Consider the following 20,341-nt stretch of genomic DNA (forward strand, 5'->3'; position numbering starts at 1 on the left):
TTTTAAGGGGAAAGGGGCCTCCAATTCAATAAATTAATGCATAAATCTTTCTAAGGCAGGGCTGTCAAACTTGTGGGCTGCAGGCTGGATGCGTCACATGCTGACCATGCCCACGCCCAGTTTAACGAAGGGGGAAAAGCCATGATACATCACATGACGACGTGAGTTTGACACCCCTGTTCTAAGGTATAAATAACTTCCATGTACCAGTTAATTTATTCAGTTCTCCATGTTTTGATAGCATAGGTAAGTAATCTACCATTAGTGTTGAACTTGTTTGAGGAATTAGTATGCAGCAGTCCTGTAAGAGATGAAGGAAGAGGCAGATTGTTTATAGAGAATGGAAATAGTTGAGAAATCAACATGTGAAGACAGGAAGGTGTTATTAAAATGAAAGGGAAAAAGTTCTGAATACTGAACTAAATTTATCCACTATTCAATAGCACTAAGGAAGTGAGTATTTCCTGTGCATTGGGGGTCATTTTGGAATTTTGTTTTTAATGCAAAATTGGATTTCCCTTCCATCTCTTCCTCCCATCTCTTTAGGATAGACTCTTCCTAAATCTTCTGCTTGCAACATATATGGATATGATTATAACTTTTATTCTCCAGTCAGCACCTGCTTTGTGACATCAGCAGCCATAGTATTGTTCATTTTTGACTATGTCACAGAGCTGCCTGCCTTATGAAGAAGCAAGCCAGCACATCTCAAGCAGCTAGGAAAGGATACATGATTGCCCTGTTTCATGAATACAAAACAACAATGCATGTGGACCATACAGGTGAGCAAAGACAATTTGGAGGATATTTTACTTTTAAAAATTTGTGTACTTCCTAAACTCTGGTTTGTTGGCTGGTAAAACAGGGATTGAACACATTCAATATTAGGAATACTTTTGCATTGTTGAGGGGGTTTTGTTTTTAACTTTAGGCAAATTATATGTTTGTAGACAGGAACCCACGGAGGCGTAAGAGATTGGTTTTCTCCTTTTTTCCACAACATGCGCAAAAAATGCTGCACCGACTGCTGTGTAAACTGGGAGTTCTAGTCATGTTTATCATTCTTTGTCCAACTTCCTATTCTATAGCAGAGAAAAGCAAGAAATTTGTTTCTTTCTGAGGAAAAAAATAGGATACCTGAGGAGTGGCTTGCCATTGCTTCCTTCTTGGGGCCGAGAAAGAATGACTAGCCCAAGGTCTCTCACACACACACACAGACTGCTGACTTTGTGCCTAAGGCAGGACTAAAATTCAGGGCCTCCTCGCAGGTTTCTAGCCTGATACCTTAATTACTACACCAAACTGGCTCTCCTGAGAGTGTTTACCTCAGAGTTAATGCACTCACAGTTGCGGCTTAGACCTTATTATTTGGGAAAGAAGGCCATTCTTTTCCTAAACAAAAATAGCACAACAATACCACGTCAGAAATCTAAAGTGACAGCTTCAGCTTCATTTATGGTATAATTGGTGATAAGAATTCCCGCATATTTCCTTTCATCCAGGAAAAAGAATACAGGAATCCCCTTTCCCGTCCTCCATTTATGCAAACGCTGGCCACTCAAACTTGTTTTAGCAGAATTACTTTTCCCTCTGCTGGAATGGACACACATTTCATCATCTTGTGATGTTGCTATAAAATAGACCAGTGTTTCTCAACCTTGGAAGCTTGAAGATGGGTGGACTTCAACTCCCAGAATCCCCCAGCCAGCAACGCTGGCTGGGGGATTCTGGGAGTTGAAGTCCACCCATCTTCAAGCTACCAAGGTTGAGAAACACTGAAATAGACTTTGCCAGCTTGGTACCTTCCTTATAATCACCACCATCTTCAGCCGCCCAACCCGTCTAGATTTGGAGAGCGTCAGACTGGTGACTTGGCTATTATTTTGTTTGGTAGCACTCTGAAGGGAAAGGCGGGACCTCTGCCACGGCAGCTATAAACCCTAGGATATAAACAAGGTTTCTTCTTCCCAATAATAGGCGTTTCCACTGGGTCCCTTTGGAAAGAGACCGGGAGCAAGTTGTCCCTCCCCTCAGACACGGTGCTTGACGTTATCTGTTTAACACTCCTGTAGTGGTAGGGTGTTTCTGGCTAACTTTTGAGATGCGGGATGCTCATCACAAATAAAAGCCCCAAAACAAAAGTTCTCGGCTGAGCTTCAGAGCGACAAAACCTCGCTTTCCCAAAGAGACGGCTCACGCCCGGATGCTTTTAAAAAGACGCTGTACCTTTAACTAAGTACCGCGCCGGTTGCGCGCGCGCTTCCCTCTCCCGCCTGAGCGACCGCTCTCTTTTGCGCGAGCCCATGTTATCCCCCCCCCCAACTACTAGCCTCTCCGCTTCTTCCTCCCTCCCTCCCTCGCCTCCCTGCCTCCCTCCCACTTTCCCGACGCAGCAATTGGCTAATCCGCTGTCTGCCGGAAAGTCAACATGTCCCGCGTGTGGAGCGGCGACCGCTGCTAACCTTGCACCAATCGAGGTGGCTTTTACTGCGGAGGGAGGGGTGCCTCGTCGTTAGCCAATGGGAGGCGGTCTTATTCGGGGCGGCGCAGCCCTGAGAGAGTCTGTGAGAGGATCCGCCTGGCTTGCTGGTGTTTCGGGCGTGAGGAGACGCGGAGGCCGGACCAGGTGAGAGAGTGAGGGAGACTGCAGGAAGAAGAGTCGGGGCAGGACTGGGTTGGCGGTGGTCCTTTATTTTTTTTCTTTGCTAAAGCGGCAGGTAGTCAGGCTGGCCGGCTGGAGGAGGAGGGGAAGACGATAACGACGACGACCGGTGGGAGGGAGGCCGGCTGCTCATCCCCCCCCCCCCGGTGCGTGTGCCAGGCCCGGCTAGGAGCGGGTGGAGGCAGTCCGGTCCTACTCCGGGCACCATTTTAAAGGAGCGGCCGTGGGGTCCATTCCGGACCGTAGAAGCGGGGAAGACGGGAAGCCTGACTCTCGCCCAGGTTGCCACATGCGGGTGGGAGGAGAGAGGCTTGGTTTCCACTTCTCGGGGCGGTCCCTTTTCCTTTGGTCTACGCTTCCTGTTCTACCGTATCTCGACCATGTGTTTGGTGCTTTCTTGCTCAGCTGGGTAGGCCACCTGGTTTGAAATACTGTGGTCGAAGATTTATGCGGAGAAATACAAGCCCGGGAATTGCCTTTAAATTAATAATGCCTTCTACATGTGACGAATGTTTTTTTTTTTTCCCCTTGAAAATATACGCCAGGTTTTTTTTCCAGACATAGGTCCTTTAATATTTAACCTGAGATGATTTTCCTCCCGTGTTTTTTTTTTTTTTTCTTTTTCCTTCCTCCGATCTTGAAAACACACAGTCGTGTTGTTTCCTGTGGATTTATAGCTCTGAGCTCCCTAACGGAAGCCATAATTTTCTACAGTAGTTTAACATCATGATGTGAGTCTTCGGTAAAAGCTGCACATTTTGTAAGCTCGGCTAATTTGCTCCTACTTGCCTCAAGTTTGAAAGGAACCAGTGAAAGAAAAATGTAAGAAGTTCGCTCAAGATAATAAAATGGCATAAAACTAATTAGCTAAAATTAAATTCATCTGTGGGGGGAAATCTTGCATAAAATTAAATGTGTAATGTACAAAAATTTAATTTTATTGAATGTCATACAAACTGAAATTCTCTAATGCAGAAATAAGTGATTATAACTTTGATACTTTATTTTCTTTTGACATGTTGAGTTACATTCCTAGGAACACCAACTTCCCGTTAATACCTTTACATCTGTTCCTTTTTGTGATATGTTTGCAGAGCTGTACAAGTAGTCCATGTTTAGTTATTATAATTGGACTCTGCAACAAAGTTTTAAGCCAAGCCTTCACTAAGTGAAACCTCAACTGTGCTTATGATTTTTCTTCAGCTTTCCTTTACTTTATAGATCTGTGAGGGTCATAAATGCAAGGATTGGTCATAAAATTATTTTTTCATCATCATAACCATGAATACAAACTGAACAAGAACTCCTGTATAACATTTCTCTGCCTTGTTTTTGGAAGTGTAGTAATTTAAATTTAATCTGAACCTGATCATATCTATTTTTATTCAAAATGAAAGCTCCATAGAATTTTAAGGGAATACAGGTAGTCCTTGATTTACAGCAGTTCACTTAGTGACAGTTCAAAGTTGCAACGGCAATGAAAAAAGTGATTTATGATCATTTTTCACACTTACAACCTTTGCAGCATTCCCATGGTCACCTGATCAAAATTCAGAGGCCTGACAATTGATTCATATTTATGACAGTTGCAATGTCCCAGGGTGATGTCATCTTTTGGCCACATTCTGACAAGCAGAGTCAATGGGGAAACCTGATTCACTTAACCTTGTTATTAACTTAATATGTGCAGTAATTCACTTAATTGTGGCAAGATAAGTTGTAAAATGAGGCAAAACTCACTTAAATGTTTCATTTAGCAACAAAATTTGGGCTCAATTATTGTAAGACTACCTGTATGTGCATAATGCATAATTGAACTATGGAATACAGTACCACAAGATGTGATGACTTTAAACCGAAATAATGGCATAAAATAAACTTGGCAGTATGCAAATCCTGATATTTAGGTGTAGTTATACCAAATATTTCATTGTACTGCCACACTTCCAAAATATAGACACTTGCTAGCTGAAATTCCGAATACCAACTCAAATAGATGGTATAAATGCATATGATAATCCATTAAAGCATATACAATAATGAAATAAGTTTTTAGGATACCATAATATTCTAGATTAATTTTGTTGTATTTAAAATTATTTTAAACTTAATTGGACTTTCATCATAGTAAACTTGAAGAGTATTGTGCTTTTGTAATGAGGGGAAAATATGTTGGTGAACCTTTTTGGCACGAAGTGCCGAAACAGGAGCATGTGTGTGCGCGCGCAGGGGGGGGAGCGCCAGAAGAGCAGTTCCCCAGTGCGTATGTACACACCAGGAAGCTAAGCTTCCAGTTTCCAGCATGCACAAGTGCACCGGTCACCTGGTCTTCTGGTTTCTGGCACGCATGCACATATGAAGACCAGCTGCCCGGCGCACATGCACTGGAATCCAGAAGAGCAATGGGCGACGGCTGGCATGCCTGGAGACATGGCTCTGCATGCCACTTCTGGCACACATGCCATAGGTTCACCATCACAGGACTATCTATACAGTATGGTATCTGCCAGTACAATAGTGTAGGTTCCTTCTCTAAAGCTGCTTAGGAGTGTTAAGGAGTACTTAGAGAAGGTTTTAGTAGCAGACAGACAGATCAAATGGAAGTCAGTATAACTTTTCAGTGCAGTCTTTGTAGACAAACTGAAAGAAAATGTCATATCTGCTCTGAAATAAAATGATTAATTTTAAGGGTAGCACTTCAGCAATAGTTGAATGTTTTCTGACTTTAAAATTGGTCACGTGACCGTTAAAAGCCTTAATTCAAGTAATCCTCTGGTTTAAAACCCCAATCCTAAAGCCTAAAAGTAATTGTGAATTGAGCCAGGATCTGTTGTGAACTGGAAGAAATTTGTAATGGATGGCTAATGGAGTTCAATACTATAAAAAATTATAGCACTTATGTACATGAAGTGAAACGTGGCTGTTTGCAAAGAATGATGTACCTACAATGAAAAAAGATTTAAGATACTTAATTTATAATTGTTAATAGAATGTTAGAAAGATTCCTGAATGTTAAAAGATTAAATATTAATATGGTTATTTTATATACATTTCATACTTCCTAATCACTCAGCTTCCTCAAGGGGACCCTGTGCAGTAATAATTGAATATGAATAGTATTTCATAATACTTCATAATTTTATATTTAAACATTTCATAATAAGATTGTATTCCAGTAGCTTTCCCAAAGTGCTATTTGGGATAAGGTTGCTTTAGTTTTATTTTAATTAAGATGTAATTCTGAGGTACATTTTGTAATCCAATTCTGATTACATTTTCAGACATGGATTTTTTAATGTTTATGGTCAATAGTTTATTCTGGCATCAAGTCTTGGGTTCTCTTTGTTGTTCTAAATAATTTATATTTTTATTTTTTCCCCATGTTTAATTAAAAATAGATGCTCAGATTTGCATTGTAATTTCCTTTGATACACATATACTCTATATTAATAAGGAATATAAAAATATTGTGCTGAGCCATAATGTAGATTGGTTGGTTTGTAATGTACAATAATAATAAAATCTCCTTTTGTACCAAGGCATGTTCCTTAAAATCATTTCTGAATAGATTCACATTACTAAAAAAAAAGTTAAATCTTCAAGCTGAACTCAACTGCTAATAACTTCAGTACAGAAATTATTTAGCACTGACTTTTTCTATAATTTTTTTTGGGGTGGGGGGGCTTCCTAATATAGTCTACAATCCGGGTATTTCTTGGAAGGATCTTATCCAAATATTGGTCTAGGTTAACATTGTTAATCTCATCTAGCTGGGTCATAATATTAATTAATGTTGGCTGGAGAAAGCTAGGTTTTTCAAGTCCTTTGAGTTTTGATACCATTTCATAGTTGGATCCTGGCATATTCTTCCTATTCAATGGAAATTCTTTGCATGAAAGTTAAGGGTCTAGATCCGTGATGGCGAACCTATGGCACACGTGCCACAGGTGGCACATGGAGCCATATTGGTGGGCACCTGAGCGTTGCCCTAGCTCAGCTCCAGCACACATGTGCGCACTGGCCAGCTGATTTTTCGGCCTTTTGGGCCCAATGGAAGTCGGCAAACGGGCTGTTTCTGGCCTCCGGAGGGCCTCCAGGGAGGTGGGGAAGGCTGTTTTTGCCCTCCCCAGGCTTCTAGAAAGCCTCTGGAGCCTGGGGAGGGCAAAAAACAGGCCTACCGGGCCCACCATACCATCACATGCCAAAAGCAGGGGGAGCATGGAGGGGCCACGCACACATGCGTGGGGGGCAGGGCGCATAGAATTATGGGTGTGGGCACGCACGTGCGTGACCATCCCGCACTCCCCCAGCTTTTGGCATGCGATGGCAAAAAGGTTAGCCATCCCTGGTCTAGGTGATTTGTCGATTCCCCTTATGCTTTCTGAAGGGGTATTATAGACTTTTGAGCAGTCCACTGAAAGTTTGTATTAGGCTACACACTTGGAAAAATTGGTGAAAATAATTTCTGATTGACATTCTTTGCTCTAAGAAGATCTCTGCTTCTGAAAATGGATTGCATTGATAATGCATAATCTTTTTATTTGATTATTCTGCATATTTTATATTTTAAACTATATTCATTGTGTTACAGGTGGATAAAAGATCTTACAGATGGCAGAAAACAGGTAAGCTCTTGAACATCTGTTTCAAAAACTCATATATAAGGAAATGGTTTTCTTACGGAAAATATGTTTGAAAATGTAATGAAATATGATAAAATATTGATTGTCAAAGGATTTTTAATGTAGTTCAGTATTGCTTTTACAGCTTGTCTGCTGCTGAATCTTTTTAGTGGTATCGTTTTTCACTTAGATTATTCTGCTCTTGTATTGGGGACATGTGCTGAAGCACTTGTTTAATTGTAGTATGCATTAGAATAGTACTGTCTCATACTTAATACATGACTTCGACTATATTTGCCAAGAAGATGGGCCACAACTATTTTTAGACCATTTACTGCTGTCTTGTTATCTTCCAATCACTGAGTGGTGTTTAATTTCTTTTAATAGGAGAATTGCAAAGAATGTTGATTTTTTTTATATCATACACTTTGCTAAACTTTTCAAGGATAAAATCCATTGTAGCAGATCAGTTTTTGGGGATCTAAAGCATCATCTGCTCTCAGTTGATGTGATAAATTCCTGAGTTCAATTAACCTGTTCATATAAGTATTGGCTGTTAGCGATAAAGACCCTTTATTAGCTATTATGGCTGGCTATATCTATTTGAGAAAAATTTTCATCCTGGCCTATTTGAAATTCTTTCCTAATAAAAGAAACAAAATAAATTGTGGGTGTTCAGTTTCAGAATTGCTGAGAAGCAATAGGTTAGCTTATTTTACTTTTGCCTTGGGACTAAGTTGACATTGAAATAGCCTTGATTATATTGACCGGCGTATTGGGATTATTTGTAGAGAGGGGAGTATTTACGGTATTTACTAGGTATCTTTCAAGGATTGAGGGGGAGATTTCAATTCAACATTTGTAATTGTCTTCCAAAACATTTCATATTATGTTATCTATGAAGCTATAATATAGATACATATTATCTGGGAATTTGAAATGAAGCTAAGCTTCTTATTTGGGTCACTAGAGGCTAAGGAAGTGCTAATCCAAGGCATAAATTCAGTAATAGTCTGAAGAACTAATGAACTGAAGCTTAATCGAGACAAGATGAGAGTTCTGTTAGACTCAATGTTGAAAATGTTTTTCAACAAGTTCAGGTCCAACTGTACATATCTTAAAACTTCAAATGTAGATTCCTAATTGCATCCATATTTGTTTGTTTGTATTCCACCTTTATAACTCAAGGCAATGAACATATCCAACACACCTTCCTCCTCCTAATTTCCCCATTAAAACTCTGTGAGGAGGGTTGGCATGAGACTGAGTGACTGGTCCAAAGTCATCCAGTTAGTTTTCATGACTGAAGATGGGACTTGAACTCAGAGTTTGTTGCTTTCTAACCTGATGCCTTAACCATTAAATCAATCAATCATTGGTAGGCCAGGTTTCTCTTGGAAAAAGATAGTTAGCCATGTTTATAATAGTTTTTCAGCTTTTGTTATATGTGATATTGCTTAAAGTCCTATAGTTATGATTTTTATAATATCCTTGTTTTGGTTCTGTCTTGCCAATCTAGAAAGTGCTTTAGTATAACAGTACTTTGTTTCTTTGAGCCCAATTCAAATAGCTTAATCTTTGAAAATTATAATTATTTGGTACTGAAGTATTTAAAGAAATGCTTTCTATCATTCCAGCTTGGCTTTACTTTAAGGTTATTTGATGATGTTTATGTTCAGCTTCTAGCCCAACAGAGTTGAAAATTATAACACTAAGGGAGAGGAATGTCATTTCCTTGGGAGTGCGACTGCCAATAATTACTATATTTTAGCAGTTTTTTTAGCTGTAGCATTTTGACACATTTTTTCTAAAGTGTTTTAAAATGTTTTCTAAATATGCTTTTTATTTTGTAGTTTTGTGAATATATTTGGGCATTCAAACTTCTAATCACTGATAGAAAGCAAATCTTGTTGCTGAAGGAAATTGCCAGATCATATCAAGTAGTCATAAGGTGTTTACTTATTTATATTTTCTAGTAATGGTCTGTTTACTCTCTGTTCATTGGATTTGTGCCAGCTATTAAATTGCATAATTTAAATATTTGCCTACTTTTAAAATTAGAAATAATGATATATTACTGGTGGAAGCTTATTTTGTCAAGAAACTTTGAAATGTGAATTTTTGGTTTAAACATCTATACACTATGTTCCCAGTTCTAATGTTCCTTCTGTACTTACTATTGGCACATAAAAATTAAATGTTTAGTACAGTCTATTACTATCTCAAGGAAATCAAGCATAAACATGATTTTTTATAATTTAAAGGTTAACAACTTTATTTGGATTTTATCTGTTATTTGTCTCAAATATTTTTCACAGTAGGGCAGAAGATGCTGCCTCAGATTCTGTGGAAAGTGCTAAAGGCACAGGTGATAAAAAAGGTAAATGGCTCAGACTTATTTCAGACAATAGAAAGAAAGGGAATAACTATTTGGTTACCAGAAGTTATATTAATCCAAGTTCTGATGCAGGGAGGAATTATATAATTGATATGTGCCTATACTAGCTTTCTGAATTTGCCACATTCTCATATTCATCTGTAGTGGGATATATCCTGTTTGCAGAGAGGTGGTATGAAGGGACTTCTGGAAGGAGGAGGTTGGAGACACAATAAGTGTATATTTTATTGCTTCTTAGGAGAAATCCTTTGTTATTTAAAATTTAAAAAGTAATATTTGTGAAGTTTTATATGTGTAAAGATATGGTTTAGAACAGGGGTCAGTAACCTGTGGCTCTGAAGCCGCATGTGGCTCTTTCACCCCTCTGCTGCAGCTCTGTGTCACTCAAAATATGCGTCACAACCGCCAATGTGCGACACCCACCAGCACGCAATTTATTGAGCTTTTCAACCCCCAGTAGACCAACCATGGATAAATCCAAGAAAAGAAAAGTTTCAGAAGAAAACAGAACAATTAGTTCAACTACATATGCTAGTTTTGTGACCGTTCAAGAAATAGTCAGGCACAGGAAGGGTTTTGTGGCTCCTGGTGTTTTGTGGGTTTTTTTTCTTTCTTTTTTTTTTTTTTTGTGGGAAATGGATCCAAATGGTTCTTTGAGTGTTTAAGATTGCAGACCCCTGGTTTAGAAGCATATAGAACAAAGCTATAAGAAAATATTCGGAAGAAGGTACAAGAGAATAACTAGATTTCCAGGTTTTCTTAAAAGCAGGACTTATTTATTTAACTTCCAATATTATGTTCACTTAGGCCTTAAACATTCATTAAAGGTTTATAATTTAGGTAATGTACTGCTTTTACAGAAAAGTTAGCAGACCAAGTAATGCAGAACCCACAAGTCTTGGCAGCTTTACAAGATCGACTTGATAATGCACCTCACACTCCTTCCAGCTATATCGAAACGTAAGTATGAAAAACATCTCAGACCTGAAAAGAAGTCCAGATGGTTAGTGATTCTCTTAATATAGCAATGTAATATGATCAGATATATGAACACTATTCTTAATGTATTTCTAGGTTACAATTCCATGTATTCTAAGTTTGATTCCTTATTGCTGCAATTTGTCCCTTTTACTGACATTAACTGTGTTAAACATTGCTATTGGCTATATTGAATACTGAAATACTCTTTGTTGCAAATTAGCTAGAATTCTGAAATGCATTCCTACTGTTTTATAAATTAAATTATCTAAATTTCTTTTAACGTTGGAAGAGAAAGGTCACATATATTGATTTTCTATGAAACTCCTGTAGAAAGTTGAATAGATTTATTTTGCTTTGGTTCTTCCCAAAGAAGCACAACTGAGAAATTTAGAACAATGCCTTGTATTTTTAAGAGCTAGAAGAGGTACTTAAGTTTACAAGATGACATAAATGTTTAGAGAAATGTTGGATTTTTATTTTAACTTCTGTTTCGGTGTATTTTTTCACATTTGGCAACAAAATATATGTTTCCTTTAGGATTTCTGGAGTAATTACCTCTGAATTTTAAATTTAAAGTAAATTATTTATATTGGATGAAAATATTTGATGCTATTTTTAAATGAATTGTTTTTATTACCAGCTTACCAAAAGCGGTAAAAAGAAGAATTGATGCCTTGAAACAGCTTCAGGTGAAATGTGCACATATAGAAGCTAAATTTTATGAAGAAGTTCACGATTTAGAGAGAAAATATGCAGCTCTTTATCAACCCCTTTTTGATAAGGTAATGAATCAGTTGAACTGTTAAATTTGCTTGTAAGCCTCTAAATTACAAATACCGGTGAGGGAAAAGACTAGACACTGCTAGACAAATTTTTGCCCTTCCAATTTTAATTACGTGTTCAAGGGCATATCACTTTTATATCTTCTGAGATATCTATGTTTGATTGTTTGCCATGCATTTAGAGCATTGGCATTGTCTTACCATATTATGGGTATGCATGAATCTTCTGGACCTTGTGAATTACACAAGGACCTTGTGATTTCAACTAATACATAATAATAGTCCTCAGTTCTTTAATTTGACTTTTAAAGAAAAAATACAGCAGTTTTAGGTTAGATACATTAATGTAGCTATAAGTAAAAAGATAACAAGTAACAGTGTTCAATAGTGTAATCTTCTTAATACTTTTTTGTGGTACTTCATAAACCACAATTTGTTCAAAACAGAAAACAATAACAGAGTTGGAAAGGACCTTGGAGGTCTTCTAGTCAAATCCCCTGCTTAGGCAGGAAACCCTACACCACTACACCACTTTTAAACAAAGTACTTCTTACTTTGTTTAAAATAAATTGGGAGTATAGGGGTGTAGTAAAACATTTTGTGTGTTAAGTAGTTAATCTTTTTACTACTTCATAGAAGTATGTAAGATGTTTTGTGGCTGAAACATTTTAGTATGATCATTTTTGAATTTGCAATGGACTTTTTGCAGCCTCATTTCCAATTTTGTTCCACTATTGGAACAGGTAATCTGAACTTTCCACAATTGGTACAACTGCAAAACATGAGTTTTACTGCTGCCAAGAATGATAGAATACAGGTAGTCTTCATCTTAAAGAAGAGTCATTTAATGACAGCTCAAATTTACAGTGGCATTGAAAAAAACTGATGTATGACTAGTTCCTACACTTAACAACCACTGCAGTATCCCTGCAATCACATGATCAAAATTCAGGCTCTTGGACACCAGCATGTATCTAAAATTGTTGCAGTTTCCAGTGGTTATGTAATCACCATTTGCGACCTTCTCAGTGACTTCCAACAAATAAAGTCAATGGGATTCACTTACCAAGTGAATAGCTTAATAACCATGGCAAAAAGGTCATAAAACAGATGTGGCTCTCTTCATGATTGCATCATTTAGGAACAGACCTTCCAGTCCCAATTGTGGTCACAAGGATTACCTGTAGCCTGTTTAAGATTGGATCAATTCTGGTGAGATTATAGCAGTGAGGTCAGAATGTTTCAACCTTGAAATGTTTTCACACCTCTACTAACCCATTAAAATGTAATTAAGAGATCATTGTTTTCAGATTTCTGCAGTATTCTTACTCTGTTGAATAATATATCTACAATTTGTGTAACTTGTGCAGAGAAGGGACTTCATCATTGGTAATGCTGAACCTACTGAAGCAGAGGCAGAATGGCACAGTGAAAATGAAGATGAAGAGAAGCTAGCTGTAAGTGGAAATAAATAAACTTTAAAATATTTTGAGGTAGTCAAAATAACATTTCTACTGAACAATCCAATTAATTTGTGTTGCAGAGCATATTAGAAGCTTATGTCAGCTTTCATGGTAGTGTTTTTTGAGGAATTTCTTTCTGTAATTTCAGAATTGCAACTCTTTTGTTCAAGAAGTTTGTTAACCAATGTTTTAAATTTATTTTTATTATTGCAATATAGTACCATTTGCACTGTTCGTAACCTGTTGTGACAGCCTTTTCTGCTAATGGGTTCCATTCCAGTGCTACAATAAAACCTGATATGAGAATAAACAGGCTATTTTGCCTGCTTGTCATCTCTGTTGCGGGTTACATCAAATAGTTTCATCTTGTTAGCTGTCCTTTGTGTACAAATCATAGTAATTTGATTGTATGTAATATTTCCCTACATTTTCCAAATCAACACAGCTAAGTTCACCCATCATATTAAATCATCAGTTTATGGCTTAATGCATGTTGAGCATTAAAGCTCATTAAGCATGTTGGTTAAACAGAAGAGAAAAGATTTGTTTGTAGCATTTACATGACCACCTAATTCAAGTTATGCAACTCTAGAATGATGTATAATAAACAAAATAATAAAGTAACCAACTGGGTAAAATTCCAGCATCTAAAAGTAACTTTTTTTTGCAACCAATTATCTACTGATTCAGAATACTGTCAAATCCTTTTCTCTCTCAACCTTGGTTTCTGTTCTTCTCCAAATGTTTATGCTGCTACTCACTTCAGGCAAGTTTCTTAACCAGTAGCAATATCATCTTCAATGCAAGACTTTTTGACATAATATTTTTCTCACCCAGATGTCTAAATGGTTAGTTGCAACAAAATGGGTGACCAAAATGTTTTAACTGGTTAGTACATTATGCTCATCATATATGGTTTATTTCCCACTCCCAGTCACTCAGCATGGTAGGAAAGGATTAAGTCTGCCTCTTCTAGTTAGAAGGCAAGACTTGGGGCATTTTTTGCTTTTTGAGGGGTACTCTGTTTCCACATTTGAATATAGCTTTGAGGGTGACAAACAAAGGATGCAAGATACGTACTGCTAAAGATCTTAAGTGCAGGATTGGAAAAACAGGCAGACTGGTATGGTGATCCCAAACATGTATAGGAACTAGAAGAGCAGTGGGAAGAACTTGACAAAGCCATAGCTCTTGAGTCTAAAGCCAAATTCAGCAACAATAGCCTAATTTCTACCCTGTTTCTCCCCAAATAAGACATTCCCTGATAATAAGCCCAATAAGGCCAAGCGTTTATTTCAGGGTTCAAACAATATAAGACAAGGACTTATTTTTGGGAAAACATGGTACCAGCTGTTTGTAGGGGAAAAGAGAAACATGATGATAAGATAAGTAACAGTTCCTGGTCTCCTGACTTTTGGGAAGAACAGCCCAGTAATCAGTAGAGGCTATCGCTTTGCCTGTAGCAAAATTGCAGAGATGTGTAGGTTGAGATTTAGACAGCACCCTGGAGACTCCTTCTTTTCTAATTATAAAGCCAGATAGCAGCCTGATCCTTTTTATTTGTGTGAGCTCCAAAACATAAGTAGATCTCCTATTTTCTCCTTACACCAGATGATGTTGGGAAAGTTAAACAACACCTAAAATGGCTTCTATCAGAAGGTGGGAACCCTAAAAAGGCTTGAAGATACCATCCACAAAAGTTCTAGGATGTCTCATTCCTATTTGTGTTCATCTGCTTTGAAATTCCAGACTCCATTCCCAGGAGAGAGGGCAAAAGATAAAAAAGGAGCCTAATCAATATGGAAGGGCAAAACACAAGGCAGAGAAAGCCATCTCAGAGGGGACCTCCATCCAATCTCCCAATGCCTCCATAGTGCTAAGCAAGGAGATAAAACTCATACTCAGCCAAATAGACAGAGACAACAAGGATTAAATTTAAACTACTTGGGAATGGAGAGGGTATGCTGATAGATCATGGAGAAGAACAGATTTCAGAGAAACCAAGAGAGATCATATCTGAACACCAAAGACTATTTAATGCTATAGAGCTAACCTTTTATTGTCAAGTTCATCATTTGTGTTCAGAATAGCACCACATGATAATCCCAAGTGTTGTTCTTAATAAACACTTATTTCTGTTTAACTGTGATATGAAAGGTGAGACAGTTTTTAGAAATAGGGGAATGAACAGAGCTACGTTTTCTGTATATTTTCAAATTACTGAATGTACTAATCTTACAAACCAATAAGCACGAATTTTCCTGATATTAAAAGAAATTATGTTATTTGTTAAATCTGTTTGCTTCTCTTATTAAATGTGAAGGACTAAATAAGCTATTTTTCTTTTCTAATTTAAAATATTTTGGAAGAGCTTCTGCATAATATTGTCATGCTTATATAAATACCCTTCTGTATCTTCTAGGGAGACCTGAAAAACAAAGTAGTAATAGAAGAAAAAGAAGCAGGAGCAACTGAAGAGACAAATCCTAAAGGAATCCCAGATTTTTGGTTCACAATATTTAGAAATGTAGATATGCTGAGTGAATTAGTACAGGTAACAAATTCAGTGGCTATTTTGATTAGAATGTACATGATGCATTATTAAATGGATGTCTGGAAATTGCCACATTTTTGATCTTCTTAAACATTTTTCTTGGGTTTACTTGTTTGGAAATGTCATTTGTCAGTGGCTGAAATTCAGGTGGACATAGAGCTTTAGATCCTTCTCTTCCTGCCTCTGGACAGTGGAGGAGCGTGGAGGTGAGGGAAGGGGATTTTGAGCTCTGTTTGCTTGAATTTCAGCAGCTTAGATGCACGGAGCTTGGGGTCCTTCTGTCTCTACTTCTGCAGAGAGTTCTGTGGAGTCGAGAAGAGAAGGATTTCAAGCTCTGTTCCTACTTGGATTTTGGCTATAGACCTGGATCAGCAAGGAGCTCTTTTCAGCCAGCCCTCAGAGATGAGAGGATATTCTCTTGACAAGCGGTAGTGGTTTGCAGCCTTGTCTGCTGATTTCCCTATTGACTTTCTAGAGAGGCCAGCAGAAAAAATTGCAAATGACGATCATGATCACATGACAGGTAGCTGTTAAGTGTGAACAGGTTGCTGGGCAAACAGATTGTGGTCATGTGACCAGGAGGAATGTGTGCAGTATATTGTGGCAGTTGGAAATGCTTTACAGGGCATAAAGCACTCTTTCCAAGGACACTAACTTTGAACAGTCATTAAGTGAGGACTGCCTGTAAAATTTTGCGTCTTGTACGCTGAGCCTACCTATTGTATTTTTCCTAAGAATAGGAAGTGCCTTCAGTCTGCTTTTAATGGCGAATGAGAACGAACACTGCTCAGTTTTGAAAATACTTCAACATTTCCCTCAGTATTCAAAGAACTCTTCAAATTTACTTGCATTTGGCGACGATTTTACAGTGATAATTCCCTATTATAAACTTAGGAGAATGAAAATAAAATGTTCAATATTGTACTTCTGCATATTATCAATTATAATTATATGAAATAGGCTTTTAAATTTTTCAGTAAATCCCCTGGCAAATATTTTTATGGAAAAGTTTTTTCCAAATATAGTGTTGCAGCCTTTCCGTCTTAGAAGTAAGAAATATAATTATGGTTCTATGTTCTAGAGCAGCGGTTCCCAACCTTTTTGGCACCAGGGGCAGGTTTTGTGGAAGACAATTTTTCCATGGATTGGGGATGGGGGTGTTTTCAGTTTCATTTATTCGCCTGCCACTCATCTGCAGCTGTGTGACCTGGTTTCTAACAGACCACAAACTGGTACCAGTCTGGGTGTGGGGACCTCTCTTCCAGAATAAATAGGTATTTTTTGAGATAATGCAAACTGAATGTTAGCTTTTTCTGTTATTGTTTTATCTCCCCAAATATAAGCACTGCTTATATAAATTACTTTTTATTAATACTTTCTGGGACCAATTTTTTATTTGATTCCATCTCTGACTATTCTGTCATATTTAGTCTCAGCATTTGAGTAAGGGTACAACATCTAAGATACATATGAATATGTGGTAGAATTTACCTACTGTTTTGCTGACAGTACAGCTAAAAACTTCTGTTTGTGACATTCACCCAGTACTTTTGTGTAGAACATTTTATTTCAAATAACTTCATCAAACAGGCAGTTTTGAGCATTTTGGAAGTGCTCTGAACCAAAAACAGCTCTCATGTTCAGAACACTTCCAACGCATTTAGCAATTGAAGTGTTTAGAATATAGAACAGCTTAGGTCAAAACATTTTGTAAATGTCTATTTACTATGTGAGTGTTGGTAACTCTCAAATTCTTCAGCCTTTTACATTTTATTTAGAAAGAGTTTAAGAGTTAAGGAAAAATCAAAACTGAACATTTGCATAAATGTAGTTTATTATTCTATTGAAATGGAACCCATTTATTTCATTTTAGATTTTCCATTAATTTTTAGGAATATGATGAACCTATTCTAAAACACCTGCAAGACATTAAAGTGAAATTTTCTGAGCCAGGACAGCCTATGGTTAGTAGTGATTAACTTTAAATATTAATATCAATTGGGAGTTAATGATTTTATATGGGAGCTTTCATGTTTTATCTTATTGTATTAGGTTTTCACATAGAAAATATGAGTTTCTCAGCCATATTTTCAAAGATCCTGCTATATTGGCATAATTCTTAATTAGTAGTATAGTGCACAATAACACTGTCTACTGCTACTGTTATTTAATGAAGACCATCCTAAAAACCCACAACCTAACATTTAAACTTCTTTTATCTGTATCCTCATAAACATATTCCCCGTGTTACTTGCTCTAGCTAAACATCTCAATGATGTAGACCTATTAATAATTCTGTATACAATACCTATGCTGAAATAAATATTCTGTAATTAAATAACCTCTTTTTGGAACAAGAAAATTACTGTGTAGTCATGCTATGTTTTTATAACAAAGCTTCACGATATTTTGCATTACAAACAAATTAGAAGTAGTAAAGATATTAAATAATTAAAAATTAAAAACATCAGGGATCTATTGAACTGTACATAAGGTCTTTTTGTTAATGTAGCCTTTAGTGGTAGAAACAATTGATAATTGGCTGGTTCATTATTGATTGCTTAGAAGAATAACCTGCCCATATATACAATGTAATTCACTATTACCTGTTTTATAAATGTTTGGCATTAATCTTTCTAGTTGTATTTTTATTTATTTATTTTATTTAACTATGCATATCCCCTCCCATGTGACTATCCAAAAATCTCTGGGTAAACAAAAACAATTTCATTAAAACAAACAAACAGATCAAAAAATAAAACTGCATTGAGACTCAACAGAAACACAGCATCACTAGATAGATACACTTGTGCCAGAGCCCCTGACCCCAATGCCTGGATGAAGTGCCAGATCTTCATAGCTTTGCAAAAAGGCCAACAGAGAAGGGAACTGAGCATATTTCAATAGGGAGTCTATTCCATAAGGCAGGCAGCATAACAGAGAAGGCATGCTTCTGGGAATTCATCAGATGTTACTGTTTAACTAGTAGTAGCATGCCCACTCTGCCATATCTACTAGAACAGACATACCACCAGGTCCCATATGCAACCTGGTACCATGCCATCTAGCACTTTAAAGGTCACAGTCGGAAGCCTGTTGGGAGGCAGTGATAGCAGTGATGTTACATGGGCATACTATGTGTCCAAAACTGCATATGTCACTATGTTCTGGATCAACTAAAGCTTCCAAGTGCTCTTCAAGGACAGCCCCACATAGAGTGTATTTCAGTAGTCAAATGGGAAGTGATTAAGGCATGTGTGACCATGAATAGTGCCGCCCAGTCCAAGAATGGTGTAACTGGTGCACAAGATGCATTTGTGTGAAAGTTGTCCTGGCTTAGGTTATTACCTGCTTGTCAAGCAGGCCAAACTTATATGTATTAGGGTGATATCTCTATTACATCAGTTTGACCTCACAAATTATGTGCAACTTCAAAGTTTTCCAGAACCATTAAGGGACCATGCAAGGGAAAAATAAAGTGAAAGCAGGGAAAAGGGTCTTCATATAATCAGTTCTAAGATGAAAATAACAGGTGGCTATAGATGAAGGCTTTTCTCAAGGAATACTGGAATGAAGAAACAAGTGATTAAAATTATATTCTTTTCCATTAGAATCTTGTCTTGCACCAGCATTGCAGTTTACAGTTTTCATTGAATAGAAAAGCAGAATAAACACCTGAACTGCAAGGTTTACTTGGTTCAGACAGGGAGCATTTTTTCTCCTTTCACATTTTTAAGTCCCACAAAGGTAGATGAATATTACAATGTAATACAGTTGGGGAATTAGCAGTGGAAGTAATCATGACTTGTTTTATAACATTTGTTCAGTTGCAATTACTAGATAATAAATTCATAGGACTTTGCAGATTTTTTAGTAGGAATGTTTCAGAATGGTAGGTAGCAAGGTCAAGTATCTCTGCTCAAAATACTAAACCTTTTTTCAGGTTTATACATATACTTTAGGATCTGTCATGTGGTGTATCTGCGGGTATGTGCATGCAGAGACACTTCATTTTTGTCATAGCTACACAAAGGACAGTGCATGCACACATTAGGAGAGACAACTAGGGACATGTTCTAAAATTCCATGTGAATTATAATGGTTTAGCAGTTCAAAAACTGATTTTTGATAATAGATATTGCCTGTTCCAAAGAATCTGTTTGGAAGGTTTGCACACCGCTTATAAAATTTTCATATGTTTGTATTTTTGCCTATGTGAATTATGCCATTTTGGAGTAACTTGATAATGTTCTGTTCCTATTCATTGACCATCTGCAGATTGTCAATTCAGACATTCCCTTGAACTCACAATTTATTGTTTTCTTTACTATCTGCCAGAAAATTGTGATCTTTGGAACAATAATGAACTTCTTTTAGTCTTTTACATTAGAGTTTCACTTCGAACCCAATGACTACTTTACTAATTCAATTCTGACAAAAACCTACAAGATGAAATCAGAACCAGATAAGACGGATCCATTTTCATTCGAAGGTCCTGAAATTGTTGATTGTGAGGGGTAAGGAAATGTTTTGAGAACTTTTTAGATTTTAATCAGATTGTATCATAATGTGGTCACAATATAAAATAGGGCAAATTATTCTGCCAGACAGAATGAGTGGTAGAAAAGGAAATGATAATAGTTACTGCTAATACGGTTGGGTATGCAAGCATTTTGGAATGAATTTACATCAATTAGTTCTAATAGGATAGCTCTTAAGACATAGAAACAGAATTAAAAAATAATATTTTTGATTCTCAGTCTGCTTCTACAGCATATGGTCCAGACTTTAAATCCAATGAAGAGTACAATTATATTCCCACCTCATTCCCCTATAATTTCTTCTCATTGTTAAATATCACTAGCTCCTTCAGTGTCTC

General features: G+C 37.1%; 1 protein-coding gene and 1 non-coding gene across 15 annotated transcripts in view; both read left to right on the forward strand.

The window, feature by feature from the left end:
* Positions 1 to 645: 645 nt before the first annotated feature.
* The window catches only part of NAP1L4 (nucleosome assembly protein 1 like 4), a 40,818-nt gene continuing 21,122 nt past the window's right edge, over positions 646 to 20,341 (forward strand). For 2 of the 14 annotated variants that reach the window (XM_034416908.2, XM_034416906.2), the window contains exons 1-10: positions 2,480 to 2,626; positions 7,254 to 7,287; positions 9,138 to 9,235; positions 9,603 to 9,664; positions 10,543 to 10,642; positions 11,304 to 11,445; positions 12,816 to 12,902; positions 15,331 to 15,462; positions 17,355 to 17,426; positions 19,840 to 19,979. In XM_034416908.2, the coding sequence (XP_034272799.1) occupies positions 2,520 to 2,626; positions 7,254 to 7,287; positions 9,138 to 9,235; positions 9,603 to 9,664; positions 10,543 to 10,642; positions 11,304 to 11,445; positions 12,816 to 12,902; positions 15,331 to 15,462; positions 17,355 to 17,426; positions 19,840 to 19,979 (974 nt within the window). In that variant the 5' untranslated portion in view covers positions 2,480 to 2,519. Of the gene's footprint in view, positions 783 to 2,367; positions 2,627 to 3,023; positions 3,485 to 7,253; positions 7,288 to 9,137; positions 9,236 to 9,602; positions 9,665 to 10,542; positions 10,643 to 11,303; positions 11,446 to 12,815; positions 12,903 to 15,330; positions 15,463 to 17,354; positions 17,427 to 19,839; positions 19,980 to 20,341 lie in introns of those variants that run through there. The other 12 variants (XM_087879958.1, XM_034416907.2, XM_087879994.1 and 9 more) reach the window with 8 other exon arrangements.
* LOC117666192 (small nucleolar RNA SNORA54) lies at positions 13,133 to 13,262 on the forward strand. The gene has a single exon (XR_004591669.1). It is a non-coding gene; the product is annotated as a small nucleolar RNA SNORA54 (small nucleolar RNA).

This window comes from Pantherophis guttatus, chromosome 1 (genome assembly GCF_059756535.1).
Source record: "Pantherophis guttatus breed Tessera chromosome 1, ASM5975653v1, whole genome shotgun sequence".
Taxonomy (NCBI): domain Eukaryota; kingdom Metazoa; phylum Chordata; class Lepidosauria; order Squamata; family Colubridae; genus Pantherophis; species Pantherophis guttatus.